Source organism: Poecile atricapillus, chromosome 27 (genome assembly GCF_030490865.1).
Source record: "Poecile atricapillus isolate bPoeAtr1 chromosome 27, bPoeAtr1.hap1, whole genome shotgun sequence".
NCBI classification, from domain to species: domain Eukaryota; kingdom Metazoa; phylum Chordata; class Aves; order Passeriformes; family Paridae; genus Poecile; species Poecile atricapillus.
Window position 1 is genome coordinate 734,564 of NC_081275.1, and position 19,327 is coordinate 753,890.

Genomic DNA, 19,327 nt, shown 5'->3' on the forward strand with positions numbered 1-19,327 from the left:
GGAGATGGAAAAGCTCCTCAAAGGGTCCCCGAGCCCCCCGGGACCCCCAGGACCCTCCCCGCCAGCCCCTTCGCTTCTTGCATCTCATTAGAATTTGAATTTTTGCTGCGAGGAAGATGTTGAACTCCTGGCTATAATTTGCTTTTCCCCCCCTTGTTTCCCCTCTTTCTCTCCCCTCTCCCCTTTACGTTTTTATTCGGATAACGCTGATTTTGAGTTCTCTCCATTTCCTTTCCTTCTGGTTATTTTTTATCGTGATTTTTTATTTTTTTGGGGGTTTTGTTTTGTTCGTTGTTTGTCGCTGATTTTATTTTTATTCAGGCAGCAAAACCCATTCCCTCCCAAGCCGCGGAGCAGCTCCGGCCCTGCGCTGACGCCCCTGTCCGGATGGCTACCTCACCGCTCTCGGGGTGCTTCATCGTCTTTTTCACTCGGAATTTTGGGGTTCTTTTTTTATTTTTTTGTTTGTTTTTTAGCTTCGTTTGGAGCTTTTCAGCCGTGCCGGGACTTTCCTGCCAGGTTCAGAGCAAAGGTGCTAATTTCCCCCCCTCCTGATTCTCCCTTTTTTCTCTCTTTGGTTGCTCTGTTGTTCTCTTATTTCCATTTTCCTTTGGAGGTTTCTTTCCCTCAGGATTTTTACCCTGTTTTTTTGGTTTTTTGGGTTTTTTTTTGTGTTTTCATTTTTTAGTTATTATTATTTTTAAATATTCTCTTTAATTTTGGTCCCGGAACACTCAACCCCGGGACCGCCTGGTGCTACAACCTCCAAAGAGGTCTCAGCTTGCTCTCCTTTATTTCCCCTCTGTTTTATGGTTTGTTTCCCCCCGGTTTTGTTTTTTTTTGCTGCTCAGCTCCGCTGGGGAATTTTCCAAAGGTGCTATTCCACCCCCCGACCCCCCCGTCCTTCACCCCACCAGCAAATCCCGCAAAGCAAGAGGCACAAAATTCCAGGGGGAAAAGGAATCCGTGGGTTTTCCAGGCTGGGCAGGTGGAACTTCAGCTCCGCTCATCATCTTCCAGCAGCTTTTTCTCCATCCATCCATCCATCCAACCCATCCATCCAACCCATCCATCATCCTTCCATCCCTCCATCCATCCTTCCATCCATCCCTCCATCCCTCCCTCCCTCCATCCCCGCGTCCTCCCCGGGCACGGAGGGGCACGAACCCACTCCCTTTGCCGGGCCCAGCTCCCGGTTTTTCCCGGGGTTTGTACCTAGTCTGTATAATGTATTATAATAATTAACTAATTAATTAATAATTTTAAAGTGGTTTTGGGGGTTTTCCTTCTTTTCCTTTTTTTTTTTTTTTTTTTTTTTTTTTAAAAAAGAAAAAAGAGAATCTGAATGGATTTTTTTATATTTTTTTTTTTTTTTCCTGACTGCTGAAATAAAGGCATGTGAAATGATCCAACCAACCTCGGGCTGCTCTGCGCCGCTTCTCGGGGGGCTCGGGGGGGGTCCTGGGTGGGCGATGGTGGGAATTCCTCATCCCCGATCCCGCTCTCTGCCCGGCCGGTCCCGCTCTGCTCCCGGCGAGTTCTGAGCTCCCCTCCCGTCCTCCTCCTCCTCCTCCTCCTCCTCCTCCTCCTCCTCCTCCTCCTCCCGGGGTGAGGAGGGGGAGGAAGGAAGGGGGGATCCACCCCCCACCCCCAGCGGGAGGTTGGGATGGGCTGGGGGGGGCAGAGCGGCCGGGACCCCCCAAAGGAAGGGGCTGGAGGGGTCTGTGGGGGGGTCTGTGGGGGGGGGTCTGTGTCCCCAGATCAGGGGGGGTCTGTGGGGGGGGTCTGTGTCCCCAGATCGGGGGGGTCTGTGGGGGGGGTCTGTGTCCCCAGATCGGGGGGGTCTGTGAGGGGGGTCTGTGTCCCCAGATCGGGGGGGTCTGTGTCCCCAGATCGGGGGGGTCTGTGTCCCCAGATCAGGGGGGCTCGAGGGGAGGAAGGGCTGGGGGGCAGCTTGGGGGGGCTCAGCTCAGAGTGACCCCCGAAAGGGAGAGTTGGGGAGTGGGGTGAGCACAGGGAGACCCCCAGAATTGGGGCAGAGGGGTGAGGGTCTGGCCCAGCCTGGGGGTGCCCCACCACGAGCCCCCCAGCCCGCGCCCCTGGCTGGTGACGGGTGTCCGGGGGGAGGAGGGGGCTGTGCCCACTCTGTGCCCCCTCCCCACGGCGGGGGGCACGCGGGGACCCCTCCCCAGCGGCGGGGCCGAGCCCTCGGTGCCGCCCCTGTCCCGCTCCATCAATGGCTGCCCTTGTTCCGCGGGGCCCCCGAGCCTTCCTCCCCCCCCGGCTGCCGGGGGGGCTCCGTCAAAGGGGCTCTTTCTTCCGAGGGGCTGGGCCGGGGGCAGCCCTGGCTGCGGGGAGGGGTCCTGGGGGGCGCCCGGCTCTGAGCGCAGCGTTTGGGGGCTCCGGGCGGGATCCAGGCGGACACGGACGGCCAGGTGAGCTGGGGGGGTCCGGGGGGGCTCTGGGAGTGTGTCCCCCCCTCTGTCCCGACCCCCGGCCCCATCGCGCTCCCCTGTCCCCCCGCAGGGCTGGGGGGGGCACTCGGAGTCACCCCAGTCTTTGGGGGGGTTGTGAGTTTTGATGGGGAGGGGGCACCCCCAAACCCACCCCGTAAATAAAGCAGAAAAGCCTCATTTCGTCACTAAAGGGTTAATTATTCCCACACCAAAATTCACCCTAAAGCGGGGACACCCCAAATCCTCCCGCCAGAGCCCGGCCGGGTCGGCAACTCCTCCTCCTCTCTCTGCCGGGCTTTTATCCCCCCAAAACCCACCCAGACCCCGCTTTCCCAGCCTGGGGCTGTCCCAAAACCTCCTGAACGGACCCGGGGACCCCCAAAACCTCCTGAACGGACCCAGGGACCCCCCAGAACCTCCTGAGCGGGCTCGGGACCCCCCAGAACCTCCTGAATGGGCCCGGGACCCCCAAAACCTCCTGAATGGACCCGGGACCCCCCAAAACCTCCTGAATGGACCCGGGCCCCCCCCAGAAGCGCCTCAGTGGGCCCGGGCCCCCCCAGAAGCTGCCGGGTGGGGGATGAGGGGGTCGCGGGCCCCGTCGCGGGGCGGGGGTCGCGGGCCCGTGCGGATGTTGAACATGGGCAGCGTGGAGAGCGGCCGGGGCACGTCCCGGCTCCGGGCCATGAGCCGCAGCTCCCGCGTGTCCCCCGCGATGGAGCTGTGATGGAGCAGCTGCAGGCTGCGGGGACAGCGGGGACAGAGCGGTGTGACACCCCCAGAGAGACCACTGATCCCTGTCCCCCCTTTCCTGCCCGCCCCCACCCCCGCCCCCACGCCCGGCCATAACAAAGCCCCCCAAAGCAGCCCCCAAAACACCCCCCCCAAAGCATCCCCCCAAAGCATCCCCCCTAAAGCATCCCCCCTAAAGCATCCCCCCAAAGCAGCCCCCAAAGCATCCCCCCAAAACACCCCCCAAAACACCCCCCAAAACACCCCCCCAAAGCATCCCCCAAAGCATCCCCCCAAACCATCCCCCCCAAAGCATCCCCCCCAAAGCATCCCCCAAACCAGCCCCCAAACCAGCCCCCCAAACCAGCCCCCAAAGCAGCCCCCAAAGCAGCCCCCAAAACACCCCCCAAAGCAGCCCCCAAAGCAGCCCCCCAAAGCAGCCCCCCAAAGCAGCCCCCAAGGCAGCCCCCAAAGCAGCCCCCAAAGCACCCCCCAAAGCATCCCCCCCAAAGCATCCCCCCAAAGCATCCCCCCAAAGCAGCCCCCAAAGCACCCCCCAAAGCAGCCCCCAAAGCAGCCCCCAAAGCATCCCCCCAAACCAGCCCCCCAAAGCAGCCCCCAAAGCAGCCCCTCAAAACAGCCCCCCCTAAAGCATCCCCCCAAAGCATCCCCCCTAAAGCATCCCCCCCAAAGCATCCCCCCCAAAACACCCCCCAAAGCACCCCCCAAAACACCCCCCAAAGCAGCCCCCAAAGCATCCCCCCAAACCAGCCCCCCAAAGCACCCCCCAAAACACCCCCCAAAGCAGCCCCCAAAACACCCCCCAAAGCAGCCCCCAGCACCCCCACAGCTCAACCAGGACTTACTCAGACGTCTGCAGGTCCCGTTTTTCCCTACAAAACAGAAAATAAATAAGAGAAAACGCCGATAATTGGGGTGAGAAGGGCTCTCACCACGCCCGGGCTGTCCCGGGGTCACGGCGGGGGGGAAGGGACAGCCGGGCCGGGGTCCCCGAGTGCTGACAGGGTGGGGGGACCCCAGACTCACAGTCCCTCCCTGCGGCAGCACATGAGGTGGCCCAGGAGCAGGCAGAGCAGCGCGGCCACGGCCAGCGGCACCAGCAGCGTCACCAGGAAAGCGGGGAGCAGCTCCCGGGGGACAGCCCCGCTGGGGGGCTCGAAACCGCCCCCCTCCTCCAGCACCCCCGACCCCCACTCCGGCCCCGGCGTCCTGGGGCTGGGCCAGACCTGCAGCTGCAGAGAAAGAGGGGTCAGGAGGGGCTGGGGGGGCTCCGGGGGGCTCCGGGGGGCTGGGGGGACACTCCGGGGGTCTCACCAGGGTGAGGTTGCACCAGCGGATGGAGAAGTGCGGGGCGAAGGTGTCGTAGCAGGAGGCGAGGGGTCGCTGGCCGCGGTGACAGCGGGAGCGGCTCTGCGGGGACACGGCGGACACCAGGCACGGCGAGAAGGGGCTGTGCGAGCCCACCTGGACGAACACCCTGCGGGGCAGGGCACCCCAAAACCCACCCGAGGTGAGAAACCCCCGCACCTCCACCCTGCGGGGCAGGGCACCCCGAAACCCGCCCGAGGTGAGAAAACCCCCCATCCTCACCTCCACCCTGCGGGGCAGGGCACCCCGAAACCCGCCCGAGGTGAGAAACCCCCGCACGCGCACCTCCACCCTGCGGGGCAGGGCACCCCGAAACCCGCCCGAGGTGAGAAACCCCCGCACCCTCACCTTCACCCTGCGTGAGACCCCAAAACCCCCGGGGGAGGCCGAGGATGTCCCGGGAACCCCCCCGGCCCCCCCAGGCCCCGCCGTACCCCTCCCTGCGGCCCTCGATGGGCAGCGGGACGCGGCCGCCGCGGTCCAGGGCCGAGGTGACATTGATGAGGGACAGGTCCCCGCGCTCCCACAGCCCCACCGCCGCCTGCAGGAACAGCTCCCGAGCCGCCTCCGGCAGCAGCTCCTCCACGTTCCTGTTCCCCACCAGGAACTCGGCCTGGAACGGCGCGTCCCCACCTGCGGGGACACGGGTGGCACCCTCGGGGACACGAGTGGCACCCTCGGGGACATCCCTGGGCAGGGCCAGGCGGTTCGGGGAGCCCAGGCCTTACCTGGGGCGGGGGTGACGCTGATGAGGAGGAGCCGGGACGCGGTGGCGAAGGTGCGCCGGTTGTAGGCCAGCACCTGAGGGGACACGGGGACACCTGGGATGGGCCACCCCTGCCCCCGGGTCACCCCAGAGCCCGCGGGGGCCGTACCTGGATGCGGTGCGTGCCCAGCTCGGGGGCCAGCGGGCAACCGTACAGGAAGCCGGGCTGGCCCGGGTCCCGCTGCACGAAGCGAAGCCACCGCGGCAGGTCCGGGTGGTCCCACAGGTGGGCACGGAATGTCACCGGGGCTGGGGGGACACGCGGGGAGAGGTCACGGAATGTCACCGGCGCTGCGGGGACACGCGGGGAGAGGTCACGGAGGTCACCGGCTGTGCCCCCCACCCTGCCCGGGGAGCCCCGAATGTGTGGAAGGGAGGGATGGACGGATGGACAGACGAACAGCCCAGCTGGGGCAAACCTGGTGGGGACCATTGGCCAGTGCCCCCCATTTTACCACCCCCAGCCCCCCATCCCTCACCATCATCATCCTCGCTCCCCGAGAAGGCCTCCAGGAACAGCTCCCGCTCCAGCTCGTGCACGAAGAGGGCTCCGGTCTCGGCGGAGAGGCGGAGGTCGGGCAGGACGCGGTGCTCGGGGACAGCGGCCCGGGACACCCCCAGGGCCAGGGCTGCGGCCACACACGGGGCTGAGGCCAGGGCTGGGACCAGGGCTCCTCCCTGCCTCAGTTTCCCCAGTGCCCAGGGACGCCGGGACGAGCCGCAGGTGCCCAGAGAGCCCTGGGGACACTCGGAGGGGCAAGGAGGGGTCCCTGCAGGGCCAGGTGACCCCAGGCAGAGCCGGAGGAGCTCAGGAGGGGATGGGGACAAGGACAGGATGGGCCCAGCACCTTCCCTCGGCCTGGCCGTCACACAAAGTCCCTCTCGTTGTCCCCACCCTGTCCCAGACCCCGCTGGCACCCGGGACAGGGAGGGTTTTTTTTAGCTCTGTCACGTCCCAGCCCCGTTCCCCCCCGTCCTCCCCCCCCTTGCACCCCCTGTGCGACCCCTCCCCACTCTGGGGTCCCCCCTCCCCTCCCGTCCCTGCCGGGGGTCCCGGGCCGTGTCCCCCGGGGGTGACAGGGCTGTCACTCGCCTGCCAGCGCCCAGAGCCGGAGCAGCTCGGGGCCCTCCATGTTCCCGGAACGGGGCCAGCGCTGATTGACGGAGCCAGCGGGGCCGGGGGGGCCTCGGGGGGGTCCCGCAGGGGACACCCCTCCACCGCCACCTCCCGTCACCGGCAGCTGCGGGGCTGCCGAGGGGCTCCCGTGTCCCCCGGAGGGACCCTGAGGTGTCCCCAGGGCGGGTTTGTCCCGGTGCCCCCTCTCAGAGGGATGGGGGGGACGCTTGGGGACACTTGGGGACAGCGGAGGCCCCCCCCGGCAGGGACAGTAGCCACACGGGAACACGCGTGTGGCCACCCGTGGGGACGGCGACACGAGCGGGACCCGCGGGGGGGGCGGTGGCGGAAGGGGAGGGGAGCGGTGGTCGTGGGGGGGCCGCCCCCCCGTGTCGCGTCACCGCTCGTCACGCACAAAGGGCCGGAGGTGACACGGGGAGGGGACAATCACACATCTGCAGGGTCCTGCTGCCCCCGCGCCCCCCACACTGCGGAGCAGGGGTGTCCCCTGTCCCCCCCTCCCCGCACAGGGGACAGCGGGGACCCCCAGCACGGCCACAGGGGTCGGGTCTGCCCCCGTCGCCCTCTCACTCGGTGGGAAGATAAAAAAAACCCCAAATAATCCCCCCAAAATATCCCGTGCGGAACGGGGGGGCTGCAGTGTACCCTCCCCACCGCCTGCCTCAGTGTCCCCTCCCGCCACACCGAGTGGGGGGGACAATCGGGGTCCTGTGGGGACACCGGGGGGGCTTTGGGGGTGGGGAGACCCCGGGGAGGGGGAGCAGGGGATGTGTGGGGACGGGAGCGGGGGGACGCGGGCACAGAAGGGACACGGGGACAAACTGGGGGGACTGGGGACAAACTGGGGGGGACGCGGGGATAGCGCGGGGGGATGTGGGTACCAACCCGGGGGGGACATGGGGACACGATGGGGGGACCTGGGGACAAAGTCGGGGGGCTGTGAGGCAAGGACGATGTGGGGACAGGATGGGGGGGATGTAGGGACAGATCCGGGGGGTTGGGGACAAAACTGGGGGGTGCAGGGACGAGACTGAGGGGACACGGGGACAGAGCTGGGGGGAGATGGGGACAGAACTGAGGTGGGGGACATGCGGACAGATCCGGGGACAGATCTGGGGAGGGGGACGGGGGGACAGAGCCGGGGGGGGGGGGACACGCGGGGACAGAAGCGGGGGACACGCGGGGACAGAGCCGGGGGGTGGCAGCAGCGGCCGAGCCGGCGGGGGGGGCCCCACACTGCACAGCGCGGCTGCCGGGGGGGCCCCGCCGCAGGGAGGGGACCCCGCTGCGGGCGTGGGGAGGGGACCGCAGGGGGGTCCCCATGGCCGGGCTGCGGCGGCGGCGGCGGCGCTGAGGCCGAAGCGCGGCTGAGGAAGAGGAAGAGCGAGCGCTGCTCAGACCCAGAGGGCTCTGCGGGCAGCGGGGCGGGCAGAGCGCGGCGGCGGCGGCGGCGGCGGCGGCGGCTCCATCACCGGCGCGCAGAAAGGGGAAGAGGAGGAGGAGGAGGAGGAGGGAGGGAGGCAGGAAGGCAGGAAGGAAGAAGCGCCGCGGCGGAGGGGCCCGCGGGATGGCCATGGCCTGACCGGGCCGGGGCAGCGCTGCCCCCCGGCACAGCCCCCCGGCACAGCCCCCCGCCCATGGCGCGGTAGCGGGCGCGGGGCCCGGGGGCAGCGGCGGCGGTGGCGGCGAGCGATGCGGGCGCCGGGACCATGCTGAGGACCGAGGCCGGCGGGGCCGGGGGGTCCCCCTCGGCCGGGGGCGCGGCGGGGGCCGGGGGGCTGCGCAGCGCGTCCCCGCACCGGAACGCCTACGAGGCCACCATCCAGGCCCTGGCGCCCACAAAGGAGGCCGATGGCGAGGACGGCAAGAAGAGCCGCGGGAAGAAGTATGGCTCCAACGTGCATCGGATCAAGAACATGTTCCTGCAGATGGGGACGGCGCCCGGCCCCGAGGGCGCCTGCGACCTGGCCAAGGCCAAGGAGAAGCCGGTGCGCCTGTCCCTGCCCCGAGCCGGCAGCCTCGGCGACAGCGTGGACCAGGGCAGCCTCCTCAAGCTGGGCACCAGCGTCTCGGAGCGCGTCAGCCGCTTCGACTCCAAGCCCGACAAACCCTTCTCCAAGCTGCAGGAGACCCGCAAGATCTTCGAGAGGAGCCCGCAGGAGAAGGCCACCACCACCAAGCTGCTGCTGCGCAAGGAGCGCGCCGGCTTCCAGGACCGCAAGCTGGACGTGGTGGTGAGGTTCAACGGCAGCACCGAGTCCCTGGACAAGCTGGACGCGGACGCCGTGTCGCCCACCGTGAGCCAGCTCAGCGCCGTCTTCGAGAAGGCCGACCTGAGGAACAACCTGCACAAGGCGCAGGGCAGGGCCGCGCCGCTCAACGCCAAGGTGGTGGCCAAGAGGCCCAGGGTGTTCGCGGCCGGAGCCGAGGCCCCACGCCCGGGCGATGGCCACGCCGCCCCGGGCCGGGCACGGCCGCCCGACGAGGAGAAAGCGGCGGGGAAGAGCGGGCGGCCGGCGGAGAAGGAGGCGGCGGCCGCGCCGAGGGTGCAGGAGGTCTGCAAGATCAAGCCCGTGGAGGTGGAGGAGAGCGGAGAGGGCGAGGAGGAGGAGGAGGAGGCGGCGGCGGTGGCGGGTGAAGCGGTGCCCGCGCCACAAGCGGCCAAAGGGGACGAGGGTCCGGCGGCCGCAGCCCCCCGGCTGGACGGGGGCTCGGGGGTGGCCGCGGGCGAGGAGGGCGTCAAAGGCGAGCGGGCGGAGGAGGGCGATGGCTCCGAGGAGGCCAAGAAGGAGGACTTCTCCGAGGCGGACCTGGTGGACATAAGTGCCTACAGCGGGCTCGGGGAGGACTCGGGGGGCAGCGGGCTGGAGGAGGAGGAGGAGGCCGAAGGGCTGTACGAGCCCGAGTCGGGCTGCGTGGAGATCCCCGGGCTGTCCGAGGAAGAGGAGCCCGTCCCCAACCGCAAGATCCAGTTCAGCACGGCCCCCATCCAGGTGAGCCTGGCTGGGCATGGGGGCGGCTGGGGAGAGGGGAGGGAACCCAGGGAGAGGGGCACGAGGGAGAGGGGCACGAGGGAGAGGGGTACACCAGGGTGAGGGGTACACCAGGGTGAGGGGTACCAGGGTGAGGGGTACCCCAGGGTGAGGGGTACACCAAGGAGAGGGGTACACCAGGGTGAGGGGTACCAGGGTGAGGGTACCCCAGGGTGAAGGGTACCAGGGTGAGGGGGTACCCCAGGGTGAGGGGTACACCAAGGAGAGGGGTACACCAGGGTGAGGGATACCAGGGTGAGGGGTACCCCAGGGTGATGGCCAGCCCAGGATGGGCTGTGTGACCCCCATAGAATGACCCCTTTGGTGGGGACAGAAAAAGGGTCTGGGGGTCTGTGTGCCCGTGCCCCCCGTGGGACAGGGCTGTCCCTGTCCCTGTCCCTGTCCCTGTCCCTGTCCCTGTCCCTGTCCCCGTGCTGGGGGAAGCAGGGCCTGGCTGATGAGCTGCTCACAGAAGGGCCGTGCCTGGACGCCCCAGGGCCGCTGTGATGGGGACAGGTGGCGCTGGGACCCTGCGGTGTGCCAGGCACAGCAGCCGGTGCCACCCCCGGGCAGGCCCAAAACCTCTGGATATTTTGGGTGGGGATGCCCGAAAGAGCCCGGTGCGAGGGGCCGGGGCTGGGCCACCCTCGGCACCCCCCGGGCCCGGGGCTCCTCCCTGCCGGGGGTCCCTGGGGACACGGTGGCCGTGATGTGCCACCCCCGTGCCCAAAGCCGAGCCCAGGACGGTTCGGGAAGGGGAGGATGGGGAGGAAGGGGAGGATGGGGAGGAAGGGGAGGATGGGGAGGAAGGGGAAGTGCCTCGGCAGCGTGGCCGGGTGGGCGGCAGCCCCCCCCCCGCTCCCGGCAGGGATCCTGCGGGGTTCGGGGGTCTCCACCCGGGATCGGGGGGGGATAAAGGGGCCGTGCAGCTATTTTGGGGTGTTCCCTCCCGCACGGATCCCCCCGACCGCAGGAGCAGCGGTTGCTTTGTGCCGGAGCCGGGTTATTTTTAGAGCCCGGCCTATATTCTGGCTCTGAGTCAGAGCGGGTGGGTGGCCCCACCTGGGACGGGGGACAGGCGCTGCCGTGGCCCGGCCAGGGGACAGCGGTGGCCCTGAGCTGCGGGGCTGCGTGCCCAGGGTGGCCTCGGGGGATGCAGCCGGCCCGGCCCTGGGGAAGGTGCCTTGGCCGTGGATGGGGATTTTGGGGTTTTTTGGGTGCTTTTCTCACCCCGCGGATGGGGGGTTTTGGGGTGCTCTGCTCGACCCGAAGCCTCTCAGCTGGGGGGCACCTGTGGGGGTGGGTGGGGTGGGCACCCAGGTGTCAGAGCACCCCAGACCCCTGCCCGGGTGATGCTGAGCCCCCCAAACCCACTGGAGGGGGGTGGGTGACATTGGGGACCCCCTCCCAGCCCCACACTGGGGGCACATTCCAGCCCCTCCCCCCGCACCCGCTCCAGGCCCCTCCCACACCCCAAATCCCCCAGGGACAGGATGGGGGGCACCGCTGGGGACCCCCACAGCCCCCCGGGGCCTTCCTGTGGCCAGGGGGACATTGGTGTGTCCCCTGCCCGTCCCTGGGTGCCACACGGGGGGGGCAGGACCCCCCTGGTGTCACCGGCCTTTGTCCCCTGACACTCATCCCTAATGCCCTTTGTGGCCAGGCTTTATCCCCTGTGCTGTCCCTAATCCAGCGCTCCGCTGCCCCGAGGGGCCGGGCCCCCTCCAGGGACATCTGCCAGCCCCTCCCCGACAGCCCCCAGGGCACAGGGAATGTCACCAGCCTGGGGACAGCGGCCTGGTGGCACATCCCAGCTGGGCCAGGGAGGCTCTGGGGGTCACCCCAGGGATTTGGGCACCCCATCTTATCCTTCCTCCCTTCCTCCCTTCCTCCCTTCCTCCCTTCCTCCCTTCCTCCCTTCCTCCCTTCCTCCCTTCCTCCCTTCCTCCCTTCCCTCCTTCCTCCCTTCCTCCCTTCCTCCCTCCCTCCCTCCCTCCCTCCCTCCCTCCCTCGCTCCCTCCCTCCCTCCCTCCCTCGCTCCCTCCCTCCCTCCCTCCCTCCCTCCCTCCCTCCCTCCCTCCCTCCTTCCCAATTTTTTGGGTTCCAGGCTCAAACTTTTGGGGTTCTATACTCCGGCTCTAGACTGGGTTCTAGACTGGGTTCTAGACTGGGTTCTAGAGGTTCTAGAGGTTCTAGACTGGGTTCTAGAGGTTCTAGACTGGGTTCTAGAGGTTCTAGACTGTGTTCTAGAGGTTCTAGGCTCGGTTCTAGATTGGGTTCTAGATTGGGTTCTAGACTCGGTTCTAGATTGGGTTCTAGACTCGGTTCTAGATCGGGTTCTGGACTCGGTTCTAGATTCTGGTTCTTTAGGTTCCAGACTCAGAGTTTTGGGGTCTTAGGTTCTGTGTTTTAGGTTTTAGGCGCAGCATTCTGGGGTTTTGGCTCTGATTTTTGGGGTTCTCATCTTAAATTTTTAAGGTTCCAGGCCCAAATTTTTGGGGTTCCTACCCTTACCCTTCTCATCCCAAATTTTTGGCGTTCTCATCTTAAATTTTTAAGGTTCCAGGCCCAAATTTTTGGGGTTTTCAGCCCAGAGTTTTGGGGTTCCCACCCCAGATTTTGGGGTCCCAGGGGGTTTTCCCCCCCAGCTGAGCCCCCCTCGCCCCCCAGGTGTTCAGCACTTACTCCAACGAGGATTACGACCGCCGCAATGAGGACGTGGATCCCATGGCGGCCTCGGCCGAGTACGAGCTGGAGAAGAGGGTGGAGCGGCTCGACCTGTTCCCCGTGGAGCTGGAGAAAGGTGGGTCCTGCCCCCCAAACCCCCCCCGGGGACCCCCAGGGTGCCCTGGAGGTGCCAGCTGGGCAGGACACGGCTCTGTGTCCCCACAGACTCGGAAGGGCTCGGGATCAGCATCATCGGGATGGGCGCAGGGGCCGACATGGGCCTGGAGAAGTTGGGGATCTTCGTCAAGACGGTGACGGAAGGAGGGGCGGCGCACCGGGACGGAAGGTAGGGCCGGGAGCTGCCGGCTGCCGCAGCCCTGCCGGGGCTGCCCAGGGGCTGTGACCTGTCCTTGTCCCCAGGATCCAGGTGAACGACCTGATCGTGGAGGTGGACGGCACCAGCCTGGTGGGGGTCACGCAGAGCTTCGCCGCCTCCGTGCTCAGGAACACCAAGGGCCGCGTCCGGTAGGAGCCCTGAGACCCCCGAGACCCCCGAGACCCCCGAGACCCCCCCAGTGTGTGCTGAGCGCCCTGGGGATCCCTGCCCCACGGTCTGTCCCCTCAGCCTGTCCCCAGAGTGCCCCATCTCCCCCCAGAGTGTCACCGTGGTGCCCCCAACTCATCCCCAGCCCCCAGAACGCCCCCTGAACCCAGCGCTCCCAGAGAGGTGCAGGGATGTCCCCCTGTCCCCCCTGGCTGTGTCCCCCGGGTGTCCCCTGGCTGTGTCCCATGGATGTTCCCAGTGCCCCCCAGGTGTCCCTGTGCCCCCCAGGTGTCCCCGGGCTGTGTCCCATGGATGTTCCCAGTGCCCCTCAGAGCCCCCTGTGCCCTCCGGTGCCCCCTGCCCCTCGGTGCCCCCTGACCCGCGGTGCCCCCTGACCCTCGGTGCCCCCTGCCCCATGGTCCCCCTGACCCGCGGTGCCCCCTGTGTCCCCCGGTGCCCCCTGCCCCGGTGCCCCCTGACCCGCGGTGCCCCCCAGGTTCCTGATCGGGCGGGAGAAGCCGGGCGAGCAGAGCGAGGTGGCGCAGCTGATCCAGCAGACGCTGGAGCAGGAGCGGTGGCAGCGGGAGATGATGGAGCAGCGCTACACCCAGTACACCGAGGATGACGAGGAGGTGAGGGGACAGGGGACACGGGGCTGGGGGCGGCACGCTGGGGACCCCCAGGTGCCAAGGCCGGCCCGTGCCCCCCGCAGACCGGGGAATACGCCACGGACGAGGAGGAGGAGATGAGCCCCATGTTCCCCAGCGGGGAGATGGCCATCGAGGTGTTCGAGCTGGCCGAGAACGAGGACGCGCTGTCCCCCGTGGAGATGGACCCCGAGAAGCTGGTGCACAAGTTCAAGGAGGTGAGGAGGGGCTGGGGAAGGGCAGGGGGTGCCCGGGGGGGGACTGTGCCCACCCTGTGCCCACCCTGTGCCCACCCTGTGCCCACCCTGTGCCCCCCCGGCTCTCCCACAGCTCCAGATCAAACACGCCGTGACCGAGGCTGAGATCCAGCAGCTCAAGAGGAAGGTGAGGGGGGGTCCTGCCTGCCCGGGGTGGGGGGGACACCCTGGCACCCTGAATGTCCCTCTCCAGCTGCCCTGCATGGGCCACGTCCTGCCTGTCACCTGCCTGTCACCTGCCTGTCACCTGCCTGTCACCTGGCTGTGTCACCTGGCTGTCACCTGTCACCTGCCTGTCACCTGCCTCTCACCTGCCTCTCACCTGCCTGTCACCTGGCTCTGTTACCTGTCTGTCACCTGCCTGTCACCTGCCTGTCACCTGCCTGTCACCTGTTTGTGTTACCTGGCTGTCACCTGTCACCTGCCTGTCACCTGCCTGTCACCTGTCACCTGCCCATCACCTGCCTCTCACCTGGCTCTGTTACCTGTCTGTCACCTGCCTCTCACCTGCTTGTCACCTGGCTGTCACCTGGCTGTCACCTGGCTGTCACCTACCTGTATCACCTGGCTCTGTCACCTACCTGTGTCACCTGTCACCTGCCTGTGTCACCTGTCACCTGCCTGTGTCACCCGTCTGTGCCATGCCACGCCATGCTGTGCCACCTGCTATGGCCGTTCCCCGGCGGGGAGCCCGTGGTGACACCGCTGTCCCCAGCTGCAGTGCCTGGAGCAGGAGAAGGCGCGCTGGAGGGCCGAGAAGGCCCAGCTGGAGCAGAGCGTGGAGGAGAACAAGGAGCGCATGGAGAAGCTGGAGGGGTACTGGATGGAGGCGCAGAACCTGTGCCAGGCCGTGGACGAGCACCTCAAGGAGACCCAGGCCCAGTACCAGACCCTGGAGCGCAAGTACAGCAAGGCCAAGCGGCTCATCAAGGAGTACCAGCAGAAGTGAGTGAGGGCAGCCCCCGGTGTCCCCTCGGGAAGGGACCCGTCCCCAGAGTGTCCCATCCCCTGGCACCCCTGTCCCCAGGGTGTCCCATCCCCTGGACCCCTGTCCCCAGAGTGTCCCATCCCCCAGCACCCCTGTCCCCAGAGTGTCCCATCCCCTGGACCCCTGTCCCCAGGGTGTCCCATCCCCTGGACTCCTGTCCCCAGAGTGTCCCATCCCCTGGCACCCCTGTCCCCAGAGTGTCCCATCCCCTGGACCCCTGTCCCCAGAGTGTCCCATCCCCTGGACCCCTGTCCCCAGGGTGTCCCATCCCCTGGACCCCTGTCCCCATGGTGTCCCATCCCCGGCACCCCTGTCCCCAGAGTGTCCCATCCCCTGGCACCCCTGTCCCCAGAGTGTCCCATCCCCCTGGACCTCTGTCCCCAGAGTGTCCCATCCCCTGGACCCCTGTCCCCAGAGTGTCCCATCCCCTGGACCCCTGTCCCCAGAGTGTCCCATCCCCTGGCACCCCTGTCCCCAGAGTGTCCCATCCCCTGGCACCCCTGTCCCCAGAGTGTCCCATCCCCGGGACCCCTGTCCCCAGGGTGTCCCATCCCCTGGACCCCTGTCTCCAGGGTGTCCCATCCCCTGGCACCCCTGTCCCCAGAGTGTCCCATCCCCTGGCACCCCTGTCCCCAGGGTGTCCCATCCCCTGGACCCCTGTCCCCAGAGTGTCCCATCCCCTGGACCCCTGTCCCCAGGGTGTCCCATCCCCCGGCACCCCTGTCCCCAGGGTGTCCCATCCCCTGGACCCCTGTCCCCAGAGTGTCCCATTCCCCAGGACCCCTGTCCCCAGAGTGTCCCATTCCCTGGACCCCTGTCCCTGGGCACAGACCGTGACCCTGAGCTGAGCCATCCCCTGGCTGTGTGTCCATTGGCCGTGTGTCCATCCCCTGGCCGTGTGTCCATTGGCCGTGTGTCCATCCCCTGGCCGTGTGTCCATCCCCTGGCTGTGTGTCCATCCCCTGGCCGTGTGTCCATCCCCTGGCCATGTGTCCATCTCCTGGCCGTGTGTCCATCCCCTGGCCATGTGTCCATCTCCTGGCCGTGTGTCCATCCCCTGGCTGTGTGTCCATTGGCCGTGTGTCCATCCCCTGGCCATGTGTCCATCCCCTGGCTGTGTGTCCATCCCCTGGCCGTGTGTCCATCCTCTGCCCGTGTGTCCATCCCCTGGCCGTGTGTCCATCCCCTGGCCATGTGTCCATCCCCTGGCCGTGGGTCCATCCCCTGCCCGTGTGTCCATCCCCTGGCCGTGGGTCCATCCCCTGGACACCGTCTCCTCCCCGGTCAGCTCCTGTCCCTTGGTGTGGAACCCTCGAGGGGTCCCTTTGGGCAGGGACAGATCCCTGAGGTGCCAAATCCTCCCTGGGCACCCTTTGTCCACCGCAGGGACCTTCCCCTGCCCGTGGATCCCTCAGGGCCGGGTCGGAGGGGCCCTGGAGCACCCCGGGGCCGTGGGAGGTGTCCCTGCCCGTGGGTGAGCGCTGAGCTCCCTTCCAACCCGAGCCCTTCCAGTATCCCACGATCCGAGGGGCAGCAGCTCCTCCCTGAGCATCCCCGGCCACGGAGATCCCGGCCCCAGCATCCCCCCGAGCTCCCCGAGCCCCCCGAGCTCCCCGAGCCCCCCGAGCCCCCCGAGCTCCCCGAGCCCCAGCAGCCCCCCGAGCCCCCCGAGCCCCCCGAGCCCCCAGACCCCGCGGTCCCGGGGGGACGAGCGGCCACCCCTGCACGTCCCCGCAGGGAGATCGAGTTCCTGAAGAAGGAGACGGCGCAGCGGCGGGTGCTGGAGGAGTCGGAGCTGGCGCACAAGGAGGAGATGGAGAAGCTGCAGGAGAAGGTGGGCACGGGGCGCCGGGACGCGGGATGTCCCTGACCCCCCGCCCCGCCCGGCCACGCCGCTCCCGCCGCGCCAGCGATGGATCCCGGGGATCTGCTCGGCCGCCGGGATCTGCTCGGCCGCCGGACCCCGCCGGGCGGCCCCGGAGCTCCGGACTGAGCCACGGATCCCACGCCGGATCGTGGGGGATCTGCTCCCGCCGGACCCTGCTCCCGCCGCCGCATCGCTCGGGATCGGCTCGGGATCTGCTCGGGCGCCCCGAGCCTCCTCCCGGGCCTGGATCCCGCTCTGGATTGCAGTGGATCTGCCCCGGGTCCTGCTCTGGGGCCTGATGTCCCCTAACGGAGCGAGAGAGATCTGCCCGGGCAGCGGATCCCGGCCGCGCGCGGCGATCCCGGTGATCCCAGTGATCCCGGCGATCCCGGGGATCCCGGGGATCCCGGGGACGGGCGTTGGGATCCCATGCTGGTCATGCTGGATCCCCCAACGAGCCCCACGGATCCCGCGCCAGCCCCGCCGTGGGGCCGGGGCCGTGCGGGGCAGGGCGGATCCCCCGGGATCACCGGATCCCAAAGGATCCCGCCCGGGGGGGGTCACGGGGGCCCTGCCCGGCCGGGGGGCACCAGGGCACAGCGGGGAGGTCCCCAACAGCCAGCAGAGCCCCCCGACTCAGCCACCTCCATCACCCCCAGAACGTCCCCTGGCATCCCACAGAGACTCACCCAGCACCTGCCTGCAGCCCCCTCCCCATCCCAGCCCATCCCTGTGTCCCCCGTGTGTCCCCCTGTGCCCCCCGTGTGCCCCTCTGTGCCCCCCTGTGTCCCCCCTGTGTTCCCCCGTGTGCCCCCCAGTCACCCCTGTGCCCCCCTGTGTCCCCCCTGTCACCTCTGTCCCCCCCATGTGTCCCCCTGTGCCCCCCGTGTGCTCCCCTGTGTGTCCCCCATGTGTCCCCCCGTGTGTCCCCTGTGTCCCCCCTGTCACCCCCGTGTCCCCCCGTGTGCCCCCCACGTGTGTCCCCCCGTGTGTCCCCCCCGTCACCTCTGTGCCCCACGTGTCCCTCTGTCCCCCCCGTCCCCCACTCCCCCTCCCTGTGTCCCCACCCCTCGGTGTCCCCCCTGTCCCCCCCCATGTCCTGTGTCCCCCTCTCCCGGTCCCCAGCGCTGGATCCCCATCCCGTGTCCCCCCCGCCGTCCCCGGTGTGTCCCCCCCGGCCCCCCCCGCTGAGACCTGTCCCCTTTGCTGTTTTTCAGATCTCCGAACTGGAGGCCAAGCTGCAGACTTTGAAAAATTCCAACCCGACCTAAACCACCCTCAAACCGCAGCGATTCCGGCCTGGGGGGGCCCCTCTGACCCCCACCCCCCCCCCGGCCGTGCCCCCTCCCCTCCCCAGCCCTTCCCCATGGGGAGGGGGCGAGACCCCGCCAAGGCCTCCTGGTGCCCCCCACTCCCCCCACGGGGGCACAGACAGCGGGGGGGTCCGGGGGGGACAGGGGACACCCCGCGTTCGTGTCTGTGTCCAGTGTGAGTCTCGTGGTGACGTGATGGACCCGTGGGGAGGGGGCGCGGCCCCCCCCCAGGCCTCCCCCCCCCCCTTGGACCCCCCCGGCCCCGGACACAGCTGGCACCGGGCTGGACGCTGGGGGGGGGACACAGGACAATGTCCCCCCCACCCCAAATGTGAGCCGTGCTGGGGAGCGCAGGGGGGGACACCGGGAGCCCCCCCAGACCCAGCTCCTTCTCTTGGGACTCACTGGAGCGCGGCCGGGGGGGCCCGGGGGTCTTTGCCCCCCCCAAAGGACTCACCCCCAGCCCCACATCGAGGTGACCCCGGGACCGCCGCCATGGGGGGGACCCCAAGTGTCCCCCCCTCCCCTCAGTGCCACCATCGCCGGGCAGGGGGGACCCCCGAGCCTTTGCCAACCCCCGCAGGGGATGGGGGGGCACGGCCCCGCTGCCCCCCCCGGGAATGGGGGGCTGCCTGGCACCCCTCTGTGGGGACACCCCCGTGCCCCCCGGCCCCGCCAACGCCCCCCCCCGAGCCCGGGGCTTTCGCCTTCCCTGGGCGGGGGGGGGAACACTCGGGGGTCCCCTCTGGGGTGGGGGCGATGCTCCCACCCCCTCACCTGTAAATACCCCCCCCCCCCCAAAAAAAATCACAGCATTTCTCTGGGGCCGGGACACCCCCCCCACCTCCGGGGGGGTCCCGCCCTCTCGGCCCGGGGGGAGCCCCTTTATTTTTCGTTTCTATTTTGCGCCCCCCGCCCCCGAGTCTCCGACAGTAACTGGATGTGGGGGCAACTGGGAGCCAGAGCTGGTTATACTGGGAGGGGGAGGCGGGGGGGGGCGCGCGGGGCGGGGGGGGGGGGGCGGGGCTGGGGGGTCCGACTGGATTGGAGCCACTCGGGGAGGGGGGAGGGGGCTATTTAATGAGGGGGGGTCCGGGGAGCGCGAGCCCCGGGGGGGGCCGGGGTTATTTAATCTCACACGTGTACCTGTGGGTGTATATACTATATATAATGTACCTATGTATGCACCGCTCCGCTCTCAGCGCCCGCCGCCCCCCGAAACAAAAACGCCGCCTCGGCCTCCCCCCCGAGCCTCCTCCTGCCGGGGGTGGGCCCGGGGGGCACTGGGGGGACTGGGGAGGGTGGGGAGGAGGACTGGGAATCATCTGGGGAATCATTTGGGGTCACGGCAAGGAGTAGGAAGGGGTGGGGGGCGGATTGGGGACACGGAGGGTGGGGGGACACTGGGGAGGATGAGGAGGATTGGGGACATTGAGAGGAGGGGGGACTGGGGAGGATTGGGCGGGACGGGGGGAACTGGGAGGACTGGGAGTGATTTGGGGTGGGGGGAGGCAGAGGGGAGTGGGCAGGA

General features: G+C 68.2%; 2 protein-coding genes across 4 annotated transcripts; one reads left to right on the top strand and one right to left on the bottom strand.

Moving 5' to 3' along the window:
• Window positions 1-2,617: 2,617 nt before the first annotated feature.
• On the bottom strand, window positions 2,618-7,015 carry SGCA (sarcoglycan alpha). 3 transcript variants are annotated; one of them, XR_009279641.1, is made up of 10 exons: window positions 6,437-7,015; window positions 5,823-5,972; window positions 5,453-5,634; window positions 5,306-5,378; window positions 5,012-5,210; window positions 4,524-4,686; window positions 4,236-4,441; window positions 4,055-4,081; window positions 2,932-3,198; window positions 2,618-2,841 (listed from the first exon to the last, which is right to left on the bottom strand). XR_009279641.1 is itself a non-coding variant. In XM_058857772.1 (9 exons), exons 1-9 carry the CDS (start codon window positions 6,474-6,476, stop codon window positions 2,997-2,999), a joined length of 1,200 nt encoding a protein of 399 aa, XP_058713755.1. In that variant the 5' UTR covers window positions 6,477-7,000; the 3' UTR covers window positions 2,618-2,996. The 3 variants fall into 3 exon arrangements, 1 of the variants encoding a protein (XP_058713755.1); XR_009279640.1 differs by having other exon boundaries at window positions 2,873-3,198; XM_058857772.1 differs by having other exon boundaries at window positions 2,618-3,198; window positions 5,453-5,592; window positions 6,437-7,000.
• Window positions 7,016-7,998: 983 nt separating this feature from the next.
• Window positions 7,999-17,828, top strand: PPP1R9B (protein phosphatase 1 regulatory subunit 9B). Its single transcript, XM_058857748.1, has 10 exons — window positions 7,999-9,474; window positions 12,184-12,316; window positions 12,406-12,526; window positions 12,601-12,705; window positions 13,221-13,356; window positions 13,437-13,589; window positions 13,702-13,755; window positions 14,344-14,573; window positions 16,354-16,450; window positions 17,701-17,828. Exons 1-10 carry the CDS (start codon window positions 8,191-8,193, stop codon window positions 17,752-17,754), a joined length of 2,367 nt encoding a protein of 788 aa, XP_058713731.1. The 5' UTR covers window positions 7,999-8,190; the 3' UTR covers window positions 17,755-17,828.
• Window positions 17,829-19,327: the final 1,499 nt, after the last annotated feature.

Excerpts from the sequence above, each read along its gene's own strand:
- SGCA (XM_058857772.1), bottom strand. The coding sequence starts at position 6,476 with ATGGAGGGCCCCGAGCTGCTCCGGCTCTGGGCGCTGGCAG. Across the intron at positions 5,973-6,436 it reads CCGGCTCTGGGCGCTGGCAG|CCCTGGCCCTGGGGGTGTCC; the intron begins GCGAGTGACAGC and ends GTGTGGCCGCAG. Across the intron at positions 4,442-4,523 it reads GCTGGTGCAACCTCACCCTG|CTGCAGGTCTGGCCCAGCCC; the intron begins GTGAGACCCCCG and ends CTTTCTCTGCAG.
- PPP1R9B (XM_058857748.1), top strand. The coding sequence starts at position 8,191 with ATGCTGAGGACCGAGGCCGGCGGGGCCGGGGGGTCCCCCTCGGCCGGG. Across the intron at positions 13,357-13,436 it reads ACACCGAGGATGACGAGGAG|ACCGGGGAATACGCCACGGA; the intron begins GTGAGGGGACAG and ends TGCCCCCCGCAG. Across the intron at positions 14,574-16,353 it reads ATCAAGGAGTACCAGCAGAA|GGAGATCGAGTTCCTGAAGA; the intron begins GTGAGTGAGGGC and ends ACGTCCCCGCAG.